General features: G+C 38.4%; 2 protein-coding genes across 3 annotated transcripts in view; one reads left to right on the top strand and one right to left on the bottom strand.

Moving 5' to 3' along the window:
• The window catches only part of LOC146499569 (proline-rich protein 5-like), a 30,288-nt gene extending 14,085 nt beyond the window's left edge, over positions 1 to 16,203 (top strand). Inside the window, exons 8-12 of the mRNA XM_085137923.1 lie at positions 3,494 to 3,638; positions 3,775 to 4,080; positions 6,181 to 7,481; positions 13,291 to 13,453; positions 15,883 to 16,203. Coding sequence (XP_084994049.1) covers positions 3,494 to 3,638; positions 3,775 to 4,080; positions 6,181 to 6,536 — 807 coding nt within the window. The 3' untranslated portion in view covers positions 6,537 to 7,481; positions 13,291 to 13,453; positions 15,883 to 16,203. The remainder of the gene's footprint in view (positions 1 to 3,493; positions 3,639 to 3,774; positions 4,081 to 6,180; positions 7,482 to 13,290; positions 13,454 to 15,882) is intronic.
• napepld (N-acyl phosphatidylethanolamine phospholipase D) lies at positions 10,983 to 22,869 on the bottom strand. Of its 2 annotated transcripts, none has more exons than XM_085137924.1 (10): positions 22,600 to 22,869; positions 19,728 to 19,815; positions 18,417 to 18,521; positions 17,495 to 17,635; positions 16,724 to 16,948; positions 16,520 to 16,623; positions 16,227 to 16,392; positions 15,875 to 16,023; positions 15,454 to 15,568; positions 10,983 to 13,459 (listed from the first exon to the last, which is right to left on the bottom strand). In XM_085137924.1, exons 1-10 carry the CDS (start codon positions 22,743 to 22,745, stop codon positions 13,328 to 13,330), a joined length of 1,371 nt encoding a protein of 456 aa, XP_084994050.1. In that variant the 5' UTR covers positions 22,746 to 22,869; the 3' UTR covers positions 10,983 to 13,327. The 2 variants fall into 2 exon arrangements, with proteins under 2 accessions (XP_084994050.1, XP_084994051.1); XM_085137925.1 differs by lacking the exon at positions 22,600 to 22,869 and adding an exon at positions 21,401 to 21,748.
• Positions 22,870 to 22,894: the final 25 nt, after the last annotated feature.

Below are 22,894 nucleotides of genomic sequence, written 5' to 3'. Positions count from 1 at the left end.
AAACAGGAAACATGACAGGCACAGACTAGACACTGAACTAAACCTAAGAACAAAACTCTTAACTAGAATAACGCTGAAACTTAGGATTATAATGTTCAAAACAGGACAAATAAAGACTTAGAAAATAAACCATAAAATAGAAAAAACACCAAAATACAAGAAACTGAAAATACTGGGTCAAAATGACCGAGAACCATGACAGGCAAGCGTGCTTGGTTACGCCCTTATCGACTACTTAGTGCTAACAGGCTGATAAATTACATGAATTTGACTAACTATAACTGCAACTTAAACTTCTTTTGATTTTAAGTGATAGTGAATCTTAATAGACAGGAGTGCACATAAGTGGTCCGCAGGTGCGCTTTCAAAATAAAAGACGCGCACCAGATAAGAAGTTGCAACGCGCGTTTGCGTACATAAGATTTTCTGAAGGAGGACAGACATTTGTTTAGAACTCTTAAAGATGTCGAAGAAGCAAGCTCCTTTAAGCAATTACTTTGGTGTTCCTCCACCTCCAAAGAAATGTCAGAAGGAGTCTGAAGAAGCGCGTATTCTCGGAAAAGTGGTTTCAGGAGGTGAGCTGGCTTCAAACAAATGATGAACGCACAGAGATGCATAATATGCCATGAAAATCCCACTAAAAGGCACTGTTTTTGTCCACTTTTCCGAGAATACGCACTTCTTTTGTGGTTCGGACTCCTTCTGACATTTCTTTGGAGGTGGAGGAACACCAAAGTAATTGCTTAAAGGAGCTTCTTCGACATCTTTAAGAGTTCTAAACAAATGTCTGTCCTCCTCCTGAAAATCTTATGTACGCAAATGCGCATTGCAACTTCTTATCTGGTGCGCGCCTTTTATTTTGAAAGCGCATGCGCACCTGCGGACCACTTATGTGCACCCCTGTTAATAGACCACACATTTAAATCAGCCACACTTTAAACTTTAACAACATCTAAATTAATTTTTTTTAAGTCATACATCATAGAGTTGATATGAGAAGAGGATTTGCTAAAGCATTTAATTGTACCAAACTGTAAATGTGCCCAGTAGGCCCAGAAAATATGGGCCTACTGGGTGTGTCTTGTAACTGAGGTAGCCATGTGAGCTTTCCTCTTCTGTCACCTATTGGTTTTTATTTTACTTTGTCTCTTCTTCATAACTTAACAATGTTTCATCAGCCTGTAAAAAATAGTTAAAAGGAAATCAGCTAAAAACAGTCCCATTGATTACACACATAGATAAAAGTGTCAAAGAGTGACTAATTCTCAGAAGGATACAGAGGAGACCAGATGAATACCATGAAAAATGTAGGTGTTGCTTAAGTAACAACAGCTGTGGTACTTTCTCTGAATTTCAACATGGTTGGAATATGTTAAAATCAAGTAAAATAGAATAAAATAAGACTAGTGTGTGGGCCATTTTTAGATATTTTACCCATTTACCAAATCTTTTAACTTAAAAACACTTGGTACAAAGATCCCTGAGAGGTACTAGTCACGGATAAGCTGTGGTCCTGGTAGTGCATGACAGTGGGTTTACTCAGTGTTGTAGAGAATGCAAAATGGGGTTGTTTCTGTTTGGTTTAGCTTGGACATTATGATTATGATGACTAATTGACCCAAATCTGGTCCTTCCAGATTTAGACTGAAAGGGCAAGACGAGACGAAAATAGAAAGCACAATTTATTTATTCCCTTCTTTTATTCATTGTGCACAGATATACTGCAGAGTTATTTTAGTTTGCACACAGCGAATATCAACAGAGAGCAAAGCGGGAGAAAAAGATGACAGGTAGACAAAAAGAAGGAAGGAAGGAGGGCAGCTAAGAAAAAGGCTGTTTGTAAGAGAGGTAAAATTTGGCACTGAAACAATGCAGTTTTTGCTAATTCCTCAATTCATCTGTTTGTAATTTCTCTTTCGTTCTGTTAAGCCTCTGTGACGCCAGTTCACTGAAGTCTGTGCTATTTATGTGGTTTGTTTCTGTGCTGTGGTTTTCGTGCATGGGCTTAACAATTTAGAATATTGAAACTTCACTGATCTATCCCTTGTCATTTCGAGATATTGCAGTGAGGTCTGGAGCCACATGTGTCTCATGTGTTTCATGAACAATGTTGTGGAAGTAAATTTGAACTACATCCAACTGTAGAGCAGCAGTTTGGCTTTAACTGAACAGAAACACAAAATCTGAAACTTTCAAACAGCACAAGTACTTTTGTGTTAAAGATGATTTATCTCTGTGGATCAAATGACTGTGTGGTGTAAAAGATCCACTGTGCAGTTCCTCTCCGCTCGAACTTTCTTTTAGCTCATTGTTTTCACTACCATCAAGATCATCATAATACAGATTTTCAACTTTTTGTTCAGCTGCAAAAGGCGGATCTACTAAATATTGATTTCATTTCTTTTTCTGTGGTGCCCAAATGTATGCACCTGCCTGATTTTGTTTGAACAATTATTGCACACTTTCTGTAAATCGATTAAACTTCATTTCACTTCTAAAATATCACTGTGTGTCTCCTATATGATATATTTAACTGACATTTTTTATTGTAACAACCAACGATTCATTTATGATTCATTAATGTTGAATTGTCTCGCAACTGCTCTATTCCCATGTTGTTGCAGTATATTAATGGCTAACATTTGTCCCTAACCTTCGGGAACTCTCCCATTAACTTTTATCGAGTGGAAAATAGTTAGTATTCATCCTCCAGCTTCACTGTTTTTATATTATGCTAACATAGCCATGTCGCTAGCAATCACATCATTATATACCAGCTAGCCTAACTACAGTAACCCTACAAAAGTCACTGCTTGTTTAGTTTTTTTTGTCTTTGTTTATGTTGGAAGTGGTAGCAGAGCTGTACGTTTGAATTTTTTCAGGAATCTGTCAGTCAGAACATGCTATATCATGTTTAGGTGGAAACTTCCTGCTTATTTCTAACTCCGTTAAATTTAATAAATCCTGTTTTGATGGATGCCTGGGTGTTTAAACAATGATCAGTGTTTAAACAATTATTGCACGCTTTCTGTAAATCCAATAAACCTCATTTCACTTCTCAAATATCACTGTGTGTGTTTCCTATATGATATATTTAACTGACATTTTTTTATTGTAACAACCAACGATTTATACAGAAAAATAATGACTATTAACAAGGTTGCCCAAACCTTTGCATCCCACTGTATATGTTTATACAAGGCTAACATTCACACCAAATCGATTCTGCTATATTTAATGTGTTCTTTTTGGCCTAGCCTCTAAAGACATACATGTTTTAAACTGAAAAAAGGTTTATCAGAGATCTTTCACAGTAACTGGCAGAGTGTTTGATAAAATCACAGAAAGCCAAATAGAGAACTTTCTCTTTCCCCAGTTTTTTTCTTTTTTCGCTGCTTCTAAAGTTTCCATTAGTGCCAGCCAACGCACTGCAATTACCAGCTAAGACAAACTTGTGTTTTTTTATGTGTATGTTTGTGTTCCTTTAATCCAGGGTGTCCATGAGTCTAAAGGTGTAACAGATGATTACCTGCGCCTTGAAGCTCTCATCCAGAAGGTGGTCTCTCCTTACCTCGGCACTCATGGCTTATATTCCAGGGATGAATCCTCCAGTATGCACTGTTCTTCCTGTCTGTTGGGTAAGTGTGTGCTTGTGTGTACTTGAAAAACTCACCGATTCCATTTTAATTCAGGCTTTCTGTCATTTTTGCGGAATGTTTGCAATTCTAAACTAATAAGGTTTCACTTTCTGCTTCTCTCTTTTGTCCTCGTTAGAAAAACGCCTACAGTACTCCTGGTCCTCCAAACTAAACAGTTCTCCTGTTGTCAAAAACCCAGTGGTCCGCTCTAAGAGCTACAATGTTCCCATGCTAACCCCTGTAGTAGAGTATGACATAGATTCCTCCTCGGGGAGCGGCACAAGCATCAGGCGGCATTCGGTATGTGAGATGACGTCTTGCGTGGAGGAAAGCATCCCTAAGACAAAGTCCACCACAAGTGCCCCTGACAACAACAGTAACACCAGCACTTCGAGCCTCGCCAATCACTCCTCAGCTTCCACCACCTCTGCTTCACTTTCAGGTAGGACTATATGTCTAGAGTTAATAAATCCCTTTGAAAAGACAGTGGAGCTCAAAAGTAAATATACGTGTTTTACTCAGCTGTGCAGCGCTATTCATCTGTCTAAATTATAGATGAGTACATATGAAAAAAACTCCACAACCCAACCAAAGTTTGGGATTTTTTTTTCATGATTTCCTGAAAGATTTCTTGACTTGGATAAGTGGAAGATGCATGGATGGATCAGTGGTTCCTTGACAGAGACAGTTTTTTATATGTATTTTTGACAGATTAAAAATAAGTGTTAGTGTTTTCCAATGCATTAATACAAGTGATATTTACCTTTAAATTAGGTTAAAAAAAATTAATTAATTAATACATACATTTTGATTCTTATTAAACTAGGAGTAACACTTCTTCTGCACAAAAAATATTACAAAACTGAATGGATTTTGGTTTTGAAGTGGAGCAACATTTTAATTTATTGGGTTAACCAGATTAGTCAGAATCCAAGATGTAAGTGAGAGATAAGTTTTCAAGAGTGCAGGCAGAGTGGAGATTTCAGGCCATAATGCACAGACCCGCATTTGGAGAAAACCTGTGAAATGCTGTGCCAGGACCTTAAGAGAGCTGTGCATAAGTGAATCTCAACAAACCTCAAAGAACTGAAGTAGCACATGTGCATTTTGGTTTAGTTCTGTTAAATAAATGTGTTGCTGTTCAGTTGAGGTTGTGTCTGAGGTCCTGGTAGGACCCTGATATGTTTTTTTTTTTTAAATTATGTCCTGGTATTTAAAACCTTAGAATTGACAGGGGATGTACTTTATTTTTACAATGACTGTCGATTACTGGAAGGAAGTAGTACTGAATACATTTAGATTATGAATTTTGAAATGAGCATGGTGATGTTGAAAAACAGAAGTGACAAAAAATAGAGAATTAGGAATAGCTTATATTACCAAGAAAAAAGGAAACAGAGACAAATCTTACTTATTTCTTCTTTGTTGTCGTCTTCTTTTAACTAGTCTCGCTTTAGTAGTCATCAAAGGGTAATCTGCCTCCATCTCACCCTGTCCCTGGCATCTTCCTCTGTCACACCAACCTTCTGCATGTTCTCCTTTTGCTACATCCATGAATTTTCTATGTGGTCTTTCTGTTTTCCTCCTGCCTACCAGTTCCTCTTCAACGTCCTTTGTTCAATATATCCTCTGTTCCTCCTCTGTACATGTCTAAAGCATCTTCTGCCTCTCTCTGCCATTCTCTTCTTCACCTCTCTTATACACTGTCTATGACTTTGGATGGGTGACTCTAGCTATTTAAACTCATCTAACTTCACTATCGCTACTTTTTTCAGCTTTATTGTTACACCCGTCTCCCTCTCATTCTCACACATGTATTCTGTTTTGCTTCCACTGACTTTGATTCCTCTTCTCTCCAGAGCATGCCTCCACCTCTCCAGGCTCTCTTCCACCTGCTCCCTACTCTCACTACAAATCACAGTGTCCTCTGTAAATGTCATGATGTATGGAGACACCTGCCTAACCTCATCTGTCAGCCTGTCTACCACCATTGCAAACAAAAAGTGGCTGAGAGCCAATTACTGATGTAATCCCAGCTCCACCTTGAACCCATCAGTCATTCCTACTGCACACCTCACCACTGTCTTGCTCTCCTCATGCATGTCTAGCACCAGTCTCAGATTCTTCCATTTGTTAGAATTTTACAGAAATATAAAGAAATGGAGTGAGATTTAATTGGCGTATTCTTGAAAAAGTAGGATGCATGCTGTGTAGGTTTTTCACATTAAGGTCAAACTATATTATGTTACGAAATCTCTCAGAGCTGTGAGACAGACTGTGGTTTGAGATGTTTAGTGAGGTTAAAAGTAACAGGCAACATGCTCTGCAGAGGCAGCAGTGTAAATCCTGAAATCACTGGAGTTATCTGGTGATGTTTCTACCATCCCATGATGCATGTGCTATACAGTGAAATCTAGACAGAAATGCTTAATATTGGCACAGCATTATTATTGGAATCTTTGATCCAAATATCTTTTTGCTAACAAGCTACAGTACAGAAACGTAGAGGAAAATCAGTTTCACCTTGCTTTACTTTGTGCAGACGGTGCAACCTCCAGCCAGAAACTCCGAACCATAGGTGCTGGAAGCCAAGCAGCTCCCCACCCTACCCAGCGTCAGCAACACTCCCCTAGCATCTTCCCCGAGCCTTCCCCAGGCGAGGACACACATTGCACTGGCTCGCTGGAGTTCGACTCTTCCTCCTCCTCCAAAGTTCTGGCTCAGGACACCAGCTCTGGTCCCAGTCCTTCTTCCAGTCCGGAGATGATGATGGACCACATGATGGAAGATTCTTTGGACTCGGAGATAGAGCATGATGGGATCTTCCTGAACTTCTCAAAACAATCTTCAGGAGGGTCAGCGGACACCAGAGACAGCAGCAAGGAGAGTATGGCATGACACACAGACCAATGTGTGTGCGTGTGTGGATGTGTGCAAACTTCACCTGTGTGATGCAGGTCTGAGCCACGACTGACATTCCTCAAACTTCAGGGAATCTTTAAAACTGGATTATTTTTCTATGTCTTGTGCTTTTTCACTAAAATCAAGTCTAATTTTATGATGCCTTTTGTAATATTTCGTTGTAGTTAGTTAGAAACATCAACACTGGCCCCTGTGGGGAGATTTATATTATTCATTCACATTCAAACCAAACAATCACAAAATAAAACTATAAATGAAAACATGGAAAACACATAAAACACAGCAAAAGGGCAGAAGCATGAAAAACGTGGAGATACTTTTGGATACTTTTTGAAAAGCTTGGACAGTCAAACTCAAACTTCTAACATTTCATATGTTTTGGAAAACTACCATGTTTGACAAGCAATGCAAATCATATTTTATTAAATTACTATTAAAATACTCATTTGATTTAAACATTATTTTTTTTGTCTCTGTTTCAAATTAAGACTTAAACTGGTGGGAACTCTTTCCAAAAGAGGCTTAAGCTACAGTCAAGTAAACCACTTATTTCTAGTACATCTAAATACTGTGCTTTTGGGCTGTTCTACATCGGTGACAGTTGTTGCTGTTTTTTTTTTTTTCATATCTAAGGAAAGCAGTTTTGCAGTGGCCCTGCAAGGCAACTTTAGAAAAGCGCTGCGAAAGAGCATAAAACACAGTGGAAATAGATTAAAAACACATACAAACACGCAGAACGGAAGTTGAGGAAAACGAAATGGAAGTAGAAACAACCTTACAAAAACACAACGGAAGTGTTTTGGGGGGAGACATGAGTGACGGAACAGCAGCAGAATTCAAAAACGTGTGAAGGATTGTTCTGAGACACATTTTAAGGATGTGGAGGATTCGTTGGTGTTGTGAGCGAGGGAAAAATAGCAGGTAATGTGTCTTTTAATCATATGATTCATATAATATTGTAAAGTCGTGTTTGCTATTAGCGGTTTACTGTTAGCTTGCTACTCTTATTCTCTCCCTAAAAACGCTTCCGTTGTGTTTCGTGAATTTTCGTTCTTGCTGGCGTTTTCTTATTTTGCTTTTGGTAAAATGCAGTTTTAAATAAGGATTTGTGTCGAAAATGCACACTGCCATACTTGTCTGCGGCTGAAGTTGCAGTTTTGTTCTAAAACGTCGTTCAGTTTTAAAGCGTTCAAACAACAGTTGACAAACATTCTGCTTTTTTTAATCCTTTACATTTTATTGTCAAATCAAAAGAGTCAAATGTGTGTGAGTCAAATGTTAGGACATGTTAAGCTTTATCAGCAAAGCATAGAAAACTTATTCCACTCCCAGATTTGGCATCTTTTACCAAACCTTATCTTGTCCCCTTTTCTTATCTCAGCTCTTCTCCCATTGTGTTAGTGTCCACTTAAAATAGCAGAAAGCCACGTGTAAACCATTTGTCATGCAGCTACAGTCTGTCTAAACAACCTTTAATGTGAGTTTTCCTTGTTTACACATCTGGGCCTAAATCAGAATCAGCAGCATGCGCTTCCTGTTTCTGCATGAATGCAGCCGTTAAAGTTGTGCTGACAAACTGTATTTTGCGTTTTGCAACGTATATTAGTAGTTTGCGTTTACTGAATATAATCACGAGCATCATGTCTGAATTCATTTTTTCAAGTACATCGTCCACGTTACTTTCTTTTCTTTTTTTATTTGAACAATTGAACAACAAATACATAGTAATGTAGTTATAGAAAGGGTATGAAAAATTTCACAGCTTGCAGTATCTTTTACAAGTCATATATACAAATACAAGTACGTAAACAAAAAAGTATACTTTAGGAGAAAACGAAAACAAAATAACCGGTTAAAAAATGGTGCTCAAGGTATAAATAAACAACATATAAGTCAAGTGAAACTATACATTCGACACAGCTCTTGTGTTTTACATGCTTTCGAGTTAGTGCTGTTCTTTAGATTCTCTAGATAATTGGAAAACAGGGCTTTAAAAGCAAATATGTTTGGATGCTGTTGAGAAAATTTTGTACAATGTATGTGAAATTTGGCAAAAATAATCAGAAGATTGATAATATATTTTTTTCCTGGATTTATTTTATGGGTATGTGAGAGGCCATTATAGAATATGTTGAAACTTCAGTTTACATTAGGGATCAATTTGTCTGAATTCATATTTGAAGTTGTGCTCCTCAAACTTTTCACGTCACTATATGGTGAGGGGGAAAAGGCAGATGCTGCCACCTTGTGTCGCTCGTATTAATGTGCATCTGCCAATAGGAGAAGGAAAAGTGCAAACCTAGAGCAGTAGAGGGGTGCAACTCCAGGCCTCGGGTGCCGGTGTCCTGCAGGTTTTAGATGTGTCCATGATCCATCACAGCTGATATTAAAGAGCTAAATGACTCCTCAGCATTTCTTGAAGTTCTCCAGAGGTCTGGTAATGAACTAATCATTTGATTCAAGTGTGTTAACCCAGGGTGGGATCTAAAACCTGCAGGACACCGGGACAATTGTAGACAAAGGGAAAAGAAAAACAGCATGAAAATGCAAAAAAAGAAAAAATCTTTAGTTTAGATATTTGTCTTAATTACAAAATGTTATACAAGATTTTTTTTCCAAGAACCATTTGGATATACTGGACATCCCTGCCATGTGCTGCTATGGAAAAGGGTTTGAATTCATATTTTATAAAATAACCTCCTTGCCTTTGTTGGGCAAATTAAAACTTGACTGTCCCTGAAATCTTTTTTTCTCAAATATTTAGCTCTGGGTCGTTTGAACTTAATTGTTAAACTTATGTTCATATTAGTAATTTTAACCAAATTGTTTTCAATCCTTAATTCAGTCTGAAATCCAATCTTTAGCCCGGTCAATAAAAAGTGAAATGTGGAATTTCAAAACTGTATCCATGGAAAATGGAATAAAGAAGGGGACTAAAGTAAATTACTCTTCTTTCGGTGCACCTGTTCAAATGCCAGCAAATATCTAATCAGCCAAATAGCAACTCAGTACATTTAGGAATGTATCGGCTTTAGGGCTGCCACGATTAGTCGACTAGTCACGATTATGTCGACTATCAAAATCGTTGACAACTGATTTAATAGTCGGCGGGTCGTTTGAAGCTTTGTAAGATCACAAAAGACGCAGCAATAAGTAGTAGGATTTAAGAGTGTAATAACGGACTGAAACAGAAGATGGCAGCACTGCATGTACAACGATGCCAGCTGCCGTTAAACCCCAAAGAAAAAGAAGTAGCTCTGTCCCAGAATTCATAGCGCAGCCCAGCTCAGTTTCCAATAATGGTGGTAGCTAGTTAGTTTTAATATTACTCTTATTATTCTTTCTAGGTCACAAAATAAACGTTTAACATATTTTCAGGCGAGAATGTAGCTGTGTAAACCTCAAATATCTGCTCAGTTTATCAAGACACCGCATATTTTGAAAAGCGCTCCAATGTCTGTTACCCACTAGCTCGATAGCTAGCCGGGGGCAAAGCTCACTAGAGCCGGTGAGAACCCCGGACTCTGGGCAAATCGTTTTCAAACCCACTGCCATCTTTCGCTACTCAGGTTAAACATGATATATAAGTCACTTAGATAACTTAAAAATGTTATTGTTTTGCTTTTTTTTTTAGTATTTTATTTATTCCTGAGTAAATTGGTTTGGCTGAGATTAAAGTTATAGTTTTTACACAGCTGAATAAACGTCAAGCAGACAACTGATTATCAGAAGTGTGAATATACTCTGGTGTCCTGTTATATTTTAGATAGCAAGGAGTTTATTAAACTTCACTGAAACAATCTGCAAATTTAATAAACTATCATCTTGCCTTTATTTTTAGTTAGCACATACCTTAAACACTTAAAGCTGTAAGCTAATGATGGTTATATAAGAGCAGATGCATGCTGGTGCAATAAACTGTATGTTTTATGTCCAATGGATCATGCATGCTCTGATTAGTCAACTAATTGCAAAAATAATCGGTGACTATTCGACTATCAAAATAATCGTTTGTGGCAGCCCTAATCTGCTTAACTTTAAATTAAGCATCAGAATGAGGAAGAAATGAGATAAGTTAAATTTGTATTTTCCCACACAACCAAAGCTAGGACTTACACAGTGGTCAAAAAAAGAATATCCAGTTAGCAGCTTTTTGCTGGGGGCTTTAAATCAATCTCTAAGCCTGTCGGTGTTATTTCATACACTGTCCTGTTTAAATGACATTAATAATTTGTGTGGTAGAAGCACAGTATTATTACACTAAAAATACAGAATCAAGACGCCAGAGTAGAGCTGGGCGATATATCGAGTTTTTAAAAAATATCGATATATTTTTATACGAGATATAAGATGTGACAATATCCTTTATATCGATATAGTCTATGTTACGTTATAACTATACTTGTGGAGCCGCAAGTTTGCCTCTCTTTCGTCCACTTTTGTCTTTACGCAACATTACTCGGCCTCGCCCCTCCTTCACTGAACACAACTCCCCCTCCTCCCCCATCGCTTCACCTGCAGGAAGCGACAAGATGGACACGGCAAATCTCCGTTAACGAGTTACTGCGCATCGCCCCGTGCGTGGGGCTGGACGCTGTCAACGTGTTAGCTAGCTAACCACGCTAACGCCATGCAGCCCAGAGGCGCTGCACAGCCTAAAATCCTTTCATTTTCTCAAAAGTTGACAGCGCGCCTTATGTATGAATTCTGGTTGTGCTTGATGGCCGCGAAGCGATTTTATGTGGTACACAGCGCTCAGCAATCTGTCAAAAAATGTTTTAGTACGACTTTGGTAAGCTACGGTGCTGCACCGGTTGATGGATTGTCAGAGCATTACGGCTACCGAGGAGCCTCGCGGAGTGATACGTACTGTGCTTCAACGTAATATTACCCTACTGTGTATAAGGACCATAAATGGCACCTGTTAAGAGACGTGGTTATGAAGAGGATTTCAAACTCAATGCTGTCAGTCACACAGTAGAAGTTGGGAACAGAGCAGCTGTGAAATCTGTCTTTGTTACTATGCTCTGCATCTTTTAGTTTACATTTTGACTGCACAATTGTGAGCTTTTTGTTATGCACAAAAACAACATTGTTTTCTTTTATTTATGGAGCATTATTATTTAATAAATGCTCATAATTTATTTTTGAGTAAATTTTATGTACATCTATGCTCTATGTTAATAAAAGTGCCTGTGTGACATCTGGGACACAGCTTTGACTAAGAACTCTCTTTTTGTTCTTACTTTATGGCTTAAAAAAAAAAATCGAGATATATATCTTATATCGCCGTCCAGGTAAAATATATCGAGATATGAATTTTGGGTCATATCGCCCAGCCCTACGCCAGAGTACTTCTCGCTGTTGAAAATGCCCACCTGTTTTTGTCTACCAGTGTGCCTGTTGCAATGCTAACACTTCGGGCACTAATGTTTGAAAAGTGTGCACATTTATTTTTTAGATCTTACTACTAACAAAAAAGAAGAAAAAACAACAACCACATTTTAAATGCAAAGTAATATTTATTCTGTAAATCAGTGACACTGACATGTAAACAACATTTTTCTTTTTACCTTTATAAACCTGTTACTGCAGTACATGAGCTCAACAATGTGCTGTTATGTGTTCATACATTCAGGCATTAAACTGAATTTTGCTTCATCTGTGTTCAAAAACACTAATCTACTGTTGCTCTTTGACGCAAACCCATCCGGCTAAAAACTGAAAGGTAAAAATGGAAATGATCACACTGATAAGCAAAGAAAGAAACTGTGGTTTCACAGCATCAAAGCCAAATGTCTAAACCTGCACCAGTGCATAATATTTGCAAGGCACGAAGCTGAACCCAGCTCAACTTCTACATCTAGACAGCACTGCTCCACGTTTGCTATCGGCACTAGGTCGCTGAGAGTTTCAGACTGTGATAATAGATAAACTATTTTTGCGTCTCTCAATTTTGGGTTCTCGTAGCACATTCAGAAAAAAGTCTTTGTAGTGTTGCATGACTTAACATCAATGTTGAAATATTATTACACCACATAATCCTCTATCCTCTAGTATTTTTTTCATATTACAGCTTCTAAGATCCTGAAAGAAAACTTTACTTAAGATATAAGCACAGCAGATGTATTTTAACCAGATCCTCTTATCTGTAAAATTGTACCCGCAGAGAATTTGTCTCTCATTCGGTGTAAAGCAGTGTGCACACCACGAAATTTCAATCACAGTAATGCACACTAGAATGCAAGTTAGCATTTCACAAATACTGAGCTGCACAAAATAAGATTACTTGTTTGGCAATACAAAGTTTTTGGTGTTTTTAATTCTTTTCAAATTTTAAAAATCTAGTTGTCTACAATAAGTTTGATATACTTTTACCATGTTTCATTTGCCACACTGACTACTAGACAGAACCAAGTACAGATTCCAGAATCAAGTAAATCTTATACCTTTTGCTTATTTATGAACTATGAGAAGAACTGATCTTTGCTTTTAAAAATGCACTCCCCTCACCCCACTCGTGCAAACTAAAAGAATTTTCTAGTGGAGTCACAGCTCCTGTGGGTAGTACTGCCTACCAGTGACCATGTGATGGCAGTGCAAACATTCAATATTGTGGCCTAGTTTTGATTTCTAGTTGATACAGGCTGCATATACATATGCAATTATTACAACTTTTTTTTTTAAACAGGGATTCTTCATGTTATGAATTTACTGCACTTTGTTACAGACAAATCCATAGAAACGGGCCACAAAAATGGCGGACATCAGTCGAAGACATCTTCGTCCTGTGCAGATATAAGGCGAGACTCCCCATGATGCAAAGTGAAGAAACAATCTGGTTTCAGTCCCTTCTGTTCCAAAGCCTCTCTGAGTCGAAGAGGTGGATCGAGGTAATACTGCATGACAAGAGAAAACATGCATGTTAAGATATTGTTCGAGCAGCAACTCCAACACATTCAGTTTTACTTTAGTTCTGCAGATTTTTCAGTGATTATTACATTTCTATCACTTCGATTTCAACAGAGGCTGCATTAAACTGGGACGGCTGCAGGAATACTCGTGCAGCTCAACAATGAAACCTTTGTTTTACTGTGTTGCCAGAACATAATAGTGTCACAACACTATATCTAAACAACGAGCTCTTGCATTGATATGGCACTCACAGAGTAGCTCTTAGGTCTATTGCAACCTCAAATACTAACTGCCTTCAATTACAAAAAAATTGGAATGGTCTGTAAAATGTAAATAAAAAGAGAATGATGATTTGCAAATCTCATAAACCTGTGTTTTCCACAAGATAAACAGTCCATAAATGACTGGGTAATGAGTAGACCAGCTTTGGGAGAGAAATGCTGTCTCATTATTCTAATCTGACTCCATTTTAAATGAGCTATAGCCTGTTGAAGATCTTATGTCTGTTCCTATACGGCTACTTCTTTTCATGATGTAGATTTAGCCCACATTTGTGCATAGCATGGTAAAATGTATTCACTGAGTGGTTTCAGGAAGTGTTCCTGAGACAATGCTTTGATTTTTCATGACAGAATCATGCAAATTTTAATGCAGTTACACCTGTGGGCTCAAAGTTTTTAGGACATTACTGATTTTTAACCTTGGCCCTTGCACACAGATTTCTCCAGAGTATCTGAATTCTGTAGATGATATATGTACTATTTAAAGTCTTTTTAAGTCGATTTTAGAATTTTTTAAATAATTTACAAATGCAGTTTTTTTTCAGGGTGGTTAAGATCACTTTGAAGAAACCCTAAGATGTTCTTTTTATGCCCAATCATGTTAGTGACCTGTTGCCAATAAAACTAATTAGCTGTAAAGTGTTCCTCCAGCTGTTTCTCTTTAGTTTCACTTAGTTTATCAATCTTTTGTTGCCTCCATCCCATTTGATGGGAGATGTGTAGCTCCCATCAAATTCAAAATAAGCCAATATCTTTCAGGAAATGGTAAAATGTCTCTAATCATTTGATGGATTTTTTATGTTTCATTATCAATCAAATATGGGTTTATGAGATCTGAAAATCACTGCATTCTGTTTTTATTTACATTTCATACAGCGCCTCAACAATTTTGGAAATGAGGTTGTATAATAGTAACAAAATACTAAATTGAGCCCCATGAATATCTTATTCCTCTTAATCTAACAGCACCTTAACACAGTTACCAATTTATTGGGTATATGCAACACTTAAACTATTATAGTTCTGCAATAAATACATGAAGGTTACATTCCTAAGGTTTTGGTTTTCTTGTAACGCTACTGAAATACCTTGCATTATGTAACCTTTGTTGTTTAAAAAAATAAAAAATAGAAACACCAGTCAGCATTATAAAACGTGTTTCAAAATGATTATATCCTCATGAGAACAGAGGAAAATAGAATCTTCCCATTAATTTTTTTTTTTTGTGATTTCCTTCCTTTTTGTAGCTAAAAGGGGACCCAAACACATGACATATCATTGGAAAGCCCAGGATGTCCTCTATTTAGTACACAAGGACTTAGTAGGGTAGCTCAAATAAGTCAAAAGATATAGAGCAAAAACACATGTGAACATTAAGCATGACCAAAGCACAAATATAAACATGTGTTTGCTTGTTAAAGAAATGGGGTTAGAGGGGAAAAAAAAGACTAGGGGAGGCTCACAACTCAGACGTGTCTGTTACAACAGTAATGCAGGAGTGATCACTGGAAGTTAATCTTAGGAAGATATTGAGATATGGACAAAATCAAATTTTGATGAGAAGAGGTATGCACTGAGTAATGGAAATAGCATCATGACTTTAAATCCCTATAACCAATATAATCTAGGTTTTAAATATTTATTTAAAGAATATATAAGGGAACAATAACTAAATAAATGTATTTGTTTGGCATTACCTCATACGCGAGGGCAAAAGTGCCCCAGTGAATGGCCACCGACTGTCTGGCCTGAAGGTCCTCGTGAATCTGAACGGCCTCTTCTGGATCTACATGCTGTCCTTTCATCACGTCTCTGAAAAACCAAGTAATATTCAAGTAGTCTTTGATATCTGTTTTTGTTACAATAGGCACAGCATTATGGAAAAAATGAATGTTCCTCTAGAACAGAGTAAATAAAAACTGAATCTACAGTGCCATCATTTTCCCACATATGTTTACTTGTTTAGAAAACTTTTTTTTTGTAATTGTGACGAAGTACTATCTGTAGAAATGTTAAAATAATCCTTAGACGTGTTCTGAATGTACATTACAAAAGCAAATTCAGTGGCCAAACATTATTAAGAACCTCCCAACAATCTAAAGTGCACATGTGTATTACCTGGGCAGGTATGCTCCGATAGGGATTGCTGCAAGGTCAAATGGACCAAAGCGTCGTCCTATTTCCGCAAAGGAAGAACAGTAGCCAGTGTCGCCAGCAAAGAAGAAACGATGGTCTGGACCCAAAACGGTCCAGCTGCTCCATAAAGACTGGAAAAAATGTTTTTTAAAAAAAAGACTTGAATTTGATCAACTTTATCTGTTTTGAATTCAAGATAAAGATTTAAACCGAATTAGTTGTTCTATAAAAATGACAAAGTTCTGCTGTTGGCTTGTTTAGGGTCATGTCACTTCACTAAATCTTATTAAACAATTAAGCAATAATGTGCATATTGTTGTTGTTATTATCTTACTTTGTTATCATCCCATGCTGTGCGTTTGCTCCAGTGCTGCGAGGGTGTGCAAACAAACGTGACATCATCATGACCTGGGACACAGTTCTCCTCCCACCAGTCCAGCTCCATCACATTCTCACAGCCCATCTTCACCAGCCAGTCCATCAAACCCATTGGCACGAACCTGACACACACACAATGCAAAAAAGGTACATGTAATTCCTAATGAAGGGCACACTGTTTGACAGTGGGAAGTGAACATATGACATGAATGGAAATAATATTGTGGACCACTGATCCACCTCACGTACCAGCGTAGCTCTCCTCCAAAGCGAGCATTAAGACTGGCCACAGATCCAGCATCTAGATGATCGTAATGAGAGTGACTGATGACCACAGCATCAATCCTAGGAAGCTGTTGGCAGGAAAGTAAAAGAAGAAACTTAAAGGTGGAGGAATAAATAAAAAAATTTAAACAAAAATACATGTGTGTATATATATATATATATAGGAACCTGCTCCACAGTGCAAGGAGGACCTCTGAATCTTTTGGGTCCCATATATTGGATCGGTGATGCCCTCTGACTGAAGATTGGATCTGTCAGAACATTCACCCCATCGATTTCAACCATAACTGTGGCATGGCCCAGCCATGTGACTCTCAGTCCTGGACCAGAGCCAGAGAGGTTTGGGTTCTGCACAAAGTATGGCTCCATCACAGGGAGCTCACGATCCAGGGCCTTTAGGGACAGAGAGTCGAGGGAGAGGAACAGGCCATCCATAGTTTAAAAAAAATAAATAACAGACAAAGTAAGATGTAAGAAGGAATGAAACAGATGAGTGCAGGAGGGGCAAATTACTTAATGCTGAAGGCCACCTTTGCTATAACTGTTCTTTACACCTATGAATTTGCTAGTAGTTGGTAAGCACACCTATTTTTAAAAGTTTGAATATAGCAACAAACAGTAGAGTCTGTGCTAATAAAGGGTTAACCTTTTTTCTGTTGCAGTGTGAAAGCAGCTTGTTAAGCCCTCACTGAGCTCAGCAGGTTTTCCAATAAGACCTATAAATAGTGTGTGTGTGAGATGAAAAAGGCCAGTGATTCTTAGTAAAGATGTATTTGTCCTGAACTCATTTCCAAGGAGGTTAAATTTTGCCAACAGCTGTTTTCTATATAAACTTGAGGCCTGTACATTTAAAACATTGATTAGTGACGCTTCACTGCGACTTGGATTAAAACCAACAGCTAATAGTAAACTGGTAATTATAAGTAAGTGATTACCTACCTCTTTACTAGCAGGTACATTGCTGTTATCTTTTTCTAAGAACAGGAACCTGAACAGCATCGAGTAGGAAGGAAAGCGCCACGTTGGCCAGGGGTTAGCCCAGCGGCCATGTTTGTCCCGACACGACTTTGTCACTTCTTCCTGCAAAAAAAGTAAATAATAGCATATTTGCTATGTTAGCAAGTCATTTTGGAATCTAAAGTTGTATAATATATACAAGTTTATTTTTCACAGGAAAGTCACAAAGTGCCTGATGCCTAAAGAAGAAACATTAACATTAAGAGTTTTGGAGCAAAAAGATGCCCCTTAGATAAAATAAACAAGTTCCACTCCTGACATAACAGCCTAAAGAAAGGGAACTATTCAACATTACCCCAAGGTTACATAAGCTGGATTTAACAGAAGAACTCACAAACCTACTGCCTTCTTTGAACCTTGGGATTGCGCTATCTGGGACAATGGTAAGAGTCTCTTTCATCAGAAATGAAATGTAGAAATTGTTATTTAACTAAAACTTGGAAATCAAACAATTTGTAGAAATGTTTTTATAAATTAGATATTATCTGTTCAAGAGTTAATATCTACAAGTTAAACAGGATAATTCCAAAAATGATCCCTGTAGAACACCACAGAACAAGGGAGGTTTTTCTGACATGATTAATAACAACAGAAAAACGTCTCTTTCTGTGAGATGAGATTTAAAGCATGCTAATGCAGATACAGACACAGCAACCACCTGATATAACCAATTTAAGAACACTGTGTGATCCATGACATAAAAAGCTGAACTCGGATGTAGCAAAACACAACATGCAGAACTAGAGAGGAGGACTTCACAGAAAGGAGAAGCTCTAAGGTGAAACTGAAGCCTCAGGATTTGGGTTTTATTAGATAGCAGGGTGACAGTAATAGAGGGTCTTACCTCCAGTCGGTAATCCAGGCGGAAGCTTTTGCGGGAGGAGCTGCTCTTCCTTGGAGTCCGAGCATCCACCTCTCCACCCTCAGCACCTCTAGGCTCGCCACCATCCTGAACAATGAGTACACATAGAAACTATAGTAAACTTGAATTCTTCTAAACATTTTTAAGAATTGAAAATAAACACTTAACATACAAGAACGTAGTGAGAAAACATGAAAAAAATAATATCAGTGCTTTTATTAAATTCTGCAAATTCTTCTGGTGTAAAAGACTGACACATACATCAGGATTACACAACAGTTTTAAAAACACTAAGAAGTCCCTTTAACGGTTACACGAGTTAATGACCTGAGCAGTAATTTCAAAGCCTTTTCAAAGCACCTATTTTAACATGTAATTACATTTGACAGGTCAAAGGAAAAAGCACAGGTGTGTTTCGGAATGGGAATTAAAAACCGGTTTTCAAAGTTTACCAGGGCTGGCCTTTTTTTACCCTCAACAGTTGGACACTGAAAAACAAATGGATCGAACTCATGGCAGAGTTGCTTCTGCACTCCTCAGTCTCTTTTTTCCCTTGCTCTGCTTCAACACTGTGTTCACAATCAGATAATAATACAGCTACACTGCAGATCTATGTAGGATTTCATTTGGTTCCCCACACAGATAATTACTAAAGACTGAAATCAGAAAGTAACAGTTTCCTCCCCAGGGTGACTGGGCCTTCGAGATAGGGTGAGGGCCTCAGACATGTGGAGCAATCCCAGAGTAGAGATGCTGCTCCTGCATGTCAAAAGGAGCCAGCTGAGATGGTTCTGGCACCTCCTGGGCAAGCCCAACTGGGTGGAGACCCCAAAGTAGACCCTGAACCCTCTGCAGAGATCATATATCTCATCTGGCCTGGGAGAGTGTCTTGGGATACCCCAGGAGGAAGTGGAAAGTCTGGTTAAGGAGAAGGACATCTAGAATACACTGCTTGAGCTAATACCTGCTGCCACCGCAACCCAACTTTGGACAAGCGGAGGATGGATGGATGTCAGAATACCAACGCTTTCAACAATATCAATATTCACCTCCAGCTAAAAAACTAAAGCAAATATGCAACCAAATTTGGAGTGCTACCAAACAGAATTTTGTAAACATGTGCCACCTTTTTCCACTATATTCAACAGAAGGCAGATCTCTTTTGTTGTGATGGTGCTGTATTTACTATTAAGAGGATTGCAGGCAAGAGGAAAAACATTTATATTTCATTTTGCGGTGAACTTTCCATATAAACCATGGCACCATCTAATTGCAGCTGATAATGTGCATTACCTCCACCAGGCCTTTTCTCTCCTCGAGCTCAGCTCTGTCTGAAGATGACAGCTTCTCCATGGCTTCAGCGCCCCAACCACACCTAGCACTGACACACAAACACAGTATTAACTTCACAACAGTGCTGCAAAGTCCTGCACAGCGAGCAGAACCACAATTATACCAGAAGACAATGAGAACAAAGAGATAACATAAACACTACTGCAACCAAGTTATAGCCTGGCCCCTTTCACTGATAGTACTGTACTGATAACAGAACACACAAACAGCAGACAGTTAAACTGCAACACTTTGCATAAGACAAAAAGATGATAATCAGGCACAGTGAGATCTGCTTTACTGTATTCAAATAAAACTATTATCTGACGTGACATTTAAATGCTTCCACTGTGCATTAAATTCAGTTGTTCAAACCTTGCCACTGCTTTTATAATTAACGACTTGCTGGCAGGAAGAAGTGTGTTGACAGCTTTTTTCTCTTGAGTAATAGCGATTGAGAAGTAACTGATGTTCTGACACACACAAATCTAAAGACATTTGCACTGTAATTCCACTGTTTACCACATTAAAGCTTGACAGCGTGCAAGAACTCATGGGTACCTTAAACTGCTATTTTTTTGGGTGAATGTCTCCTTCAAACACAGTGGTGCAGAATTAAGCTTTAAATGGAGTTTGCCTTGCCGTAAAGCATTCAAACAGGACTGGGTGTGTGACCGGAGTGAATAATGATTTCATCAGATAAAGAAGCATATATTTATGAAGGCACTTAGACGCGAGAAAGCCAAGAAGTCTAATCACAGCCCTTCCTTATCCTGCTATTATCCACAACTATCAGAGTTTGGAATACACCCTCACTATCATGCACTCAGCAATGCTTCCTTCATGGATCCTCTTATGCAAAGAGAAATAATCAGAATCAGAGAAACTTTATTAATCCCAGAGGGAAGTTGAGTAAATAAACCACTAAATCTAATGCAGTTATGCAACAAAAAAAACAAAAACAAAGTGCACTTGCTCTCTGTGGGGAAATCCACACATTAAACCATGCCATGCTGATGATGCACTTGGCCTTATGAATGGAACTTACACACACACACCAGGTTAACAATGGGGCTCTGTGAATGACAATCAAAACAGGTCTTTGCATCTAGCCAGCATGCCTGCCATGGTTGTATAAACAACAAACACAACCTCGAGTCAGGTTTTTCCTGAATTCAAGAGAAATATCACTTTACTATTGAATAAACGCACATGTGAGCTTTAAAGACTGGACACCACATGCTAGAAATAACCTTGACACAAGTTAGAAATAGACTTAATCATATATACTGCTGTGAAATTAATTAAGAATTCATGAAAGTAAATAATTATATTGGGTAGTGTCGGAACATGACAACAGCTGCCAAATAATCGAGTTTAACCAGCACATTATGACATTTATCCGTTTCCTGTTGCAAAGGTGTCAAACACGCGGATGGCAAACTACAAACCACTACTGACAAACTAAACCATTATATCCTCACCAAGCGTAAGAAGGAAATACTCCACACTGTATTTTACCGAGAACTCGCCTAGCAAGTGTGTTCAAAAGGAAAACAATGACTCTAGGAACAGGCCACCATAGCATTATCGTATACCACAAGCGTCGTCTAACGTCAGGTTCTAGCACCTACCTTCCCGAAACCTTGAACTCAGAATACCACCAGTGCTTTCCTTAGCGAGGAGACATGTTCTCTGCACAAACGTTAGCTTCGGACTGTTTTAATGAGCAGCATTTATGAGGAGCTGCACGCATTTTGCAGCACAGTTTACATCACTGCAGCATTACCCCGGAGGGACTATCGACAGGAAACGTTAAGCCGGCTGTTAGCAGGACGTCGTTCAAAGAAAAAATGTGAAGTTCTTGGTAATGCAGCAGGACGGTTACAGACCATATCTCGGTACCAGCTCGGCTTCTCTGACGTCGGTGCGAAAACCCTTTGATCACGTGACGCGACAAACTCTAGTCGCGGTTGTGGGATATTTTATGAAGGAGAAAACCGCTGTAACGAACTATATTTTTAAAAAAGAAAAATATTTTTAAATCAGTATTTTAAACATTGATTCCACCGGCAATGTTACTAGTAATTATTATTATATTAATTATTATACCTCAGCCAAAACAAAAGTAATAAAATCATTCAATTTCAATACAATTTTATTTATTCAGCGCTAAATCAGAACAACAGTCGCCTCAAGGTGCTTTATATTGTAAGGTATACCCCACAATAATACATACAGAGAAAACCCCAACAATCATATGACCCCCTATTAGCCAGTGATTTGGCGACAGTGGGGAGGAAAAACTCCCTTTTAACAGGAAGAAACCTTCCGCAGGACCAGGCAATTATAATTATGATTATTATAATCATAAGTTGAATAAACAGAGTAGATGCAGATTTGACTGTCTCTCTTGTGTGTGTGTGTGTGTGTGTGTGTGTGTGTGTGTGTGTGTGAGAGAGAGAGAGAGAGAGACAGAGAGAGAGAGACAGAGAGCTAGTTGTGTGACAGATATATAGCTGCACAATAAAGGGAATATTCTCTACATTAAATTTTGTAACTTGAGTGATGCTGTCTTTAATTAAAGACACTGCTTTTCATTTGGGATTTTCCACAGTTGTAGCAGCAGTGCAGGAGCCCCATCTGTCTCTGTGTCACTGGTTCTAGTTCATGTGATAACCGAGAATTTGAATATTTTTAAGATAGTATAACGAAGAAAGCGGTTTGAAATGACGATTGAGACCCGGACACAGCAGCGGACTATGTGACTGTAGGGTTCCCAGGAGGACTGTTTAAAAGAGTCTTTGTGTAGTTTATATACAACTTAACTTACCTCGAGTTCCTCCACCTGATGGACACCTGAAGGGAATGTAACCCAAGGAAACCCACTAAATTCAGTCGTGTCTTAACCTTATTAAACTTACAACTACATACCAAACACAACAGTCCAGACTTGGACAACACTGTTTCCATTGCCATTGGCCTTTGTATCTGACCATAATTACTTGGCAGTTTTCGGAGAAAACAGCCAGAGGACACAAAATTACGCACAGCCGGGGTTTAGTGTCCGGAATGCGAAGGCTGTGAGAACTTCCTGTTAGTTGCTTTCACTGACTTTCGGAAATCAG

This window comes from Neolamprologus multifasciatus, chromosome 17 (assembly GCF_963576455.1).
Source record: "Neolamprologus multifasciatus chromosome 17, fNeoMul1.2, whole genome shotgun sequence".
Classification (NCBI taxonomy): domain Eukaryota; kingdom Metazoa; phylum Chordata; class Actinopteri; order Cichliformes; family Cichlidae; genus Neolamprologus; species Neolamprologus multifasciatus.
Note: the sequence above shows the minus strand (reverse complement) of the source record. Positions and strands in the feature narration are given on the sequence as shown.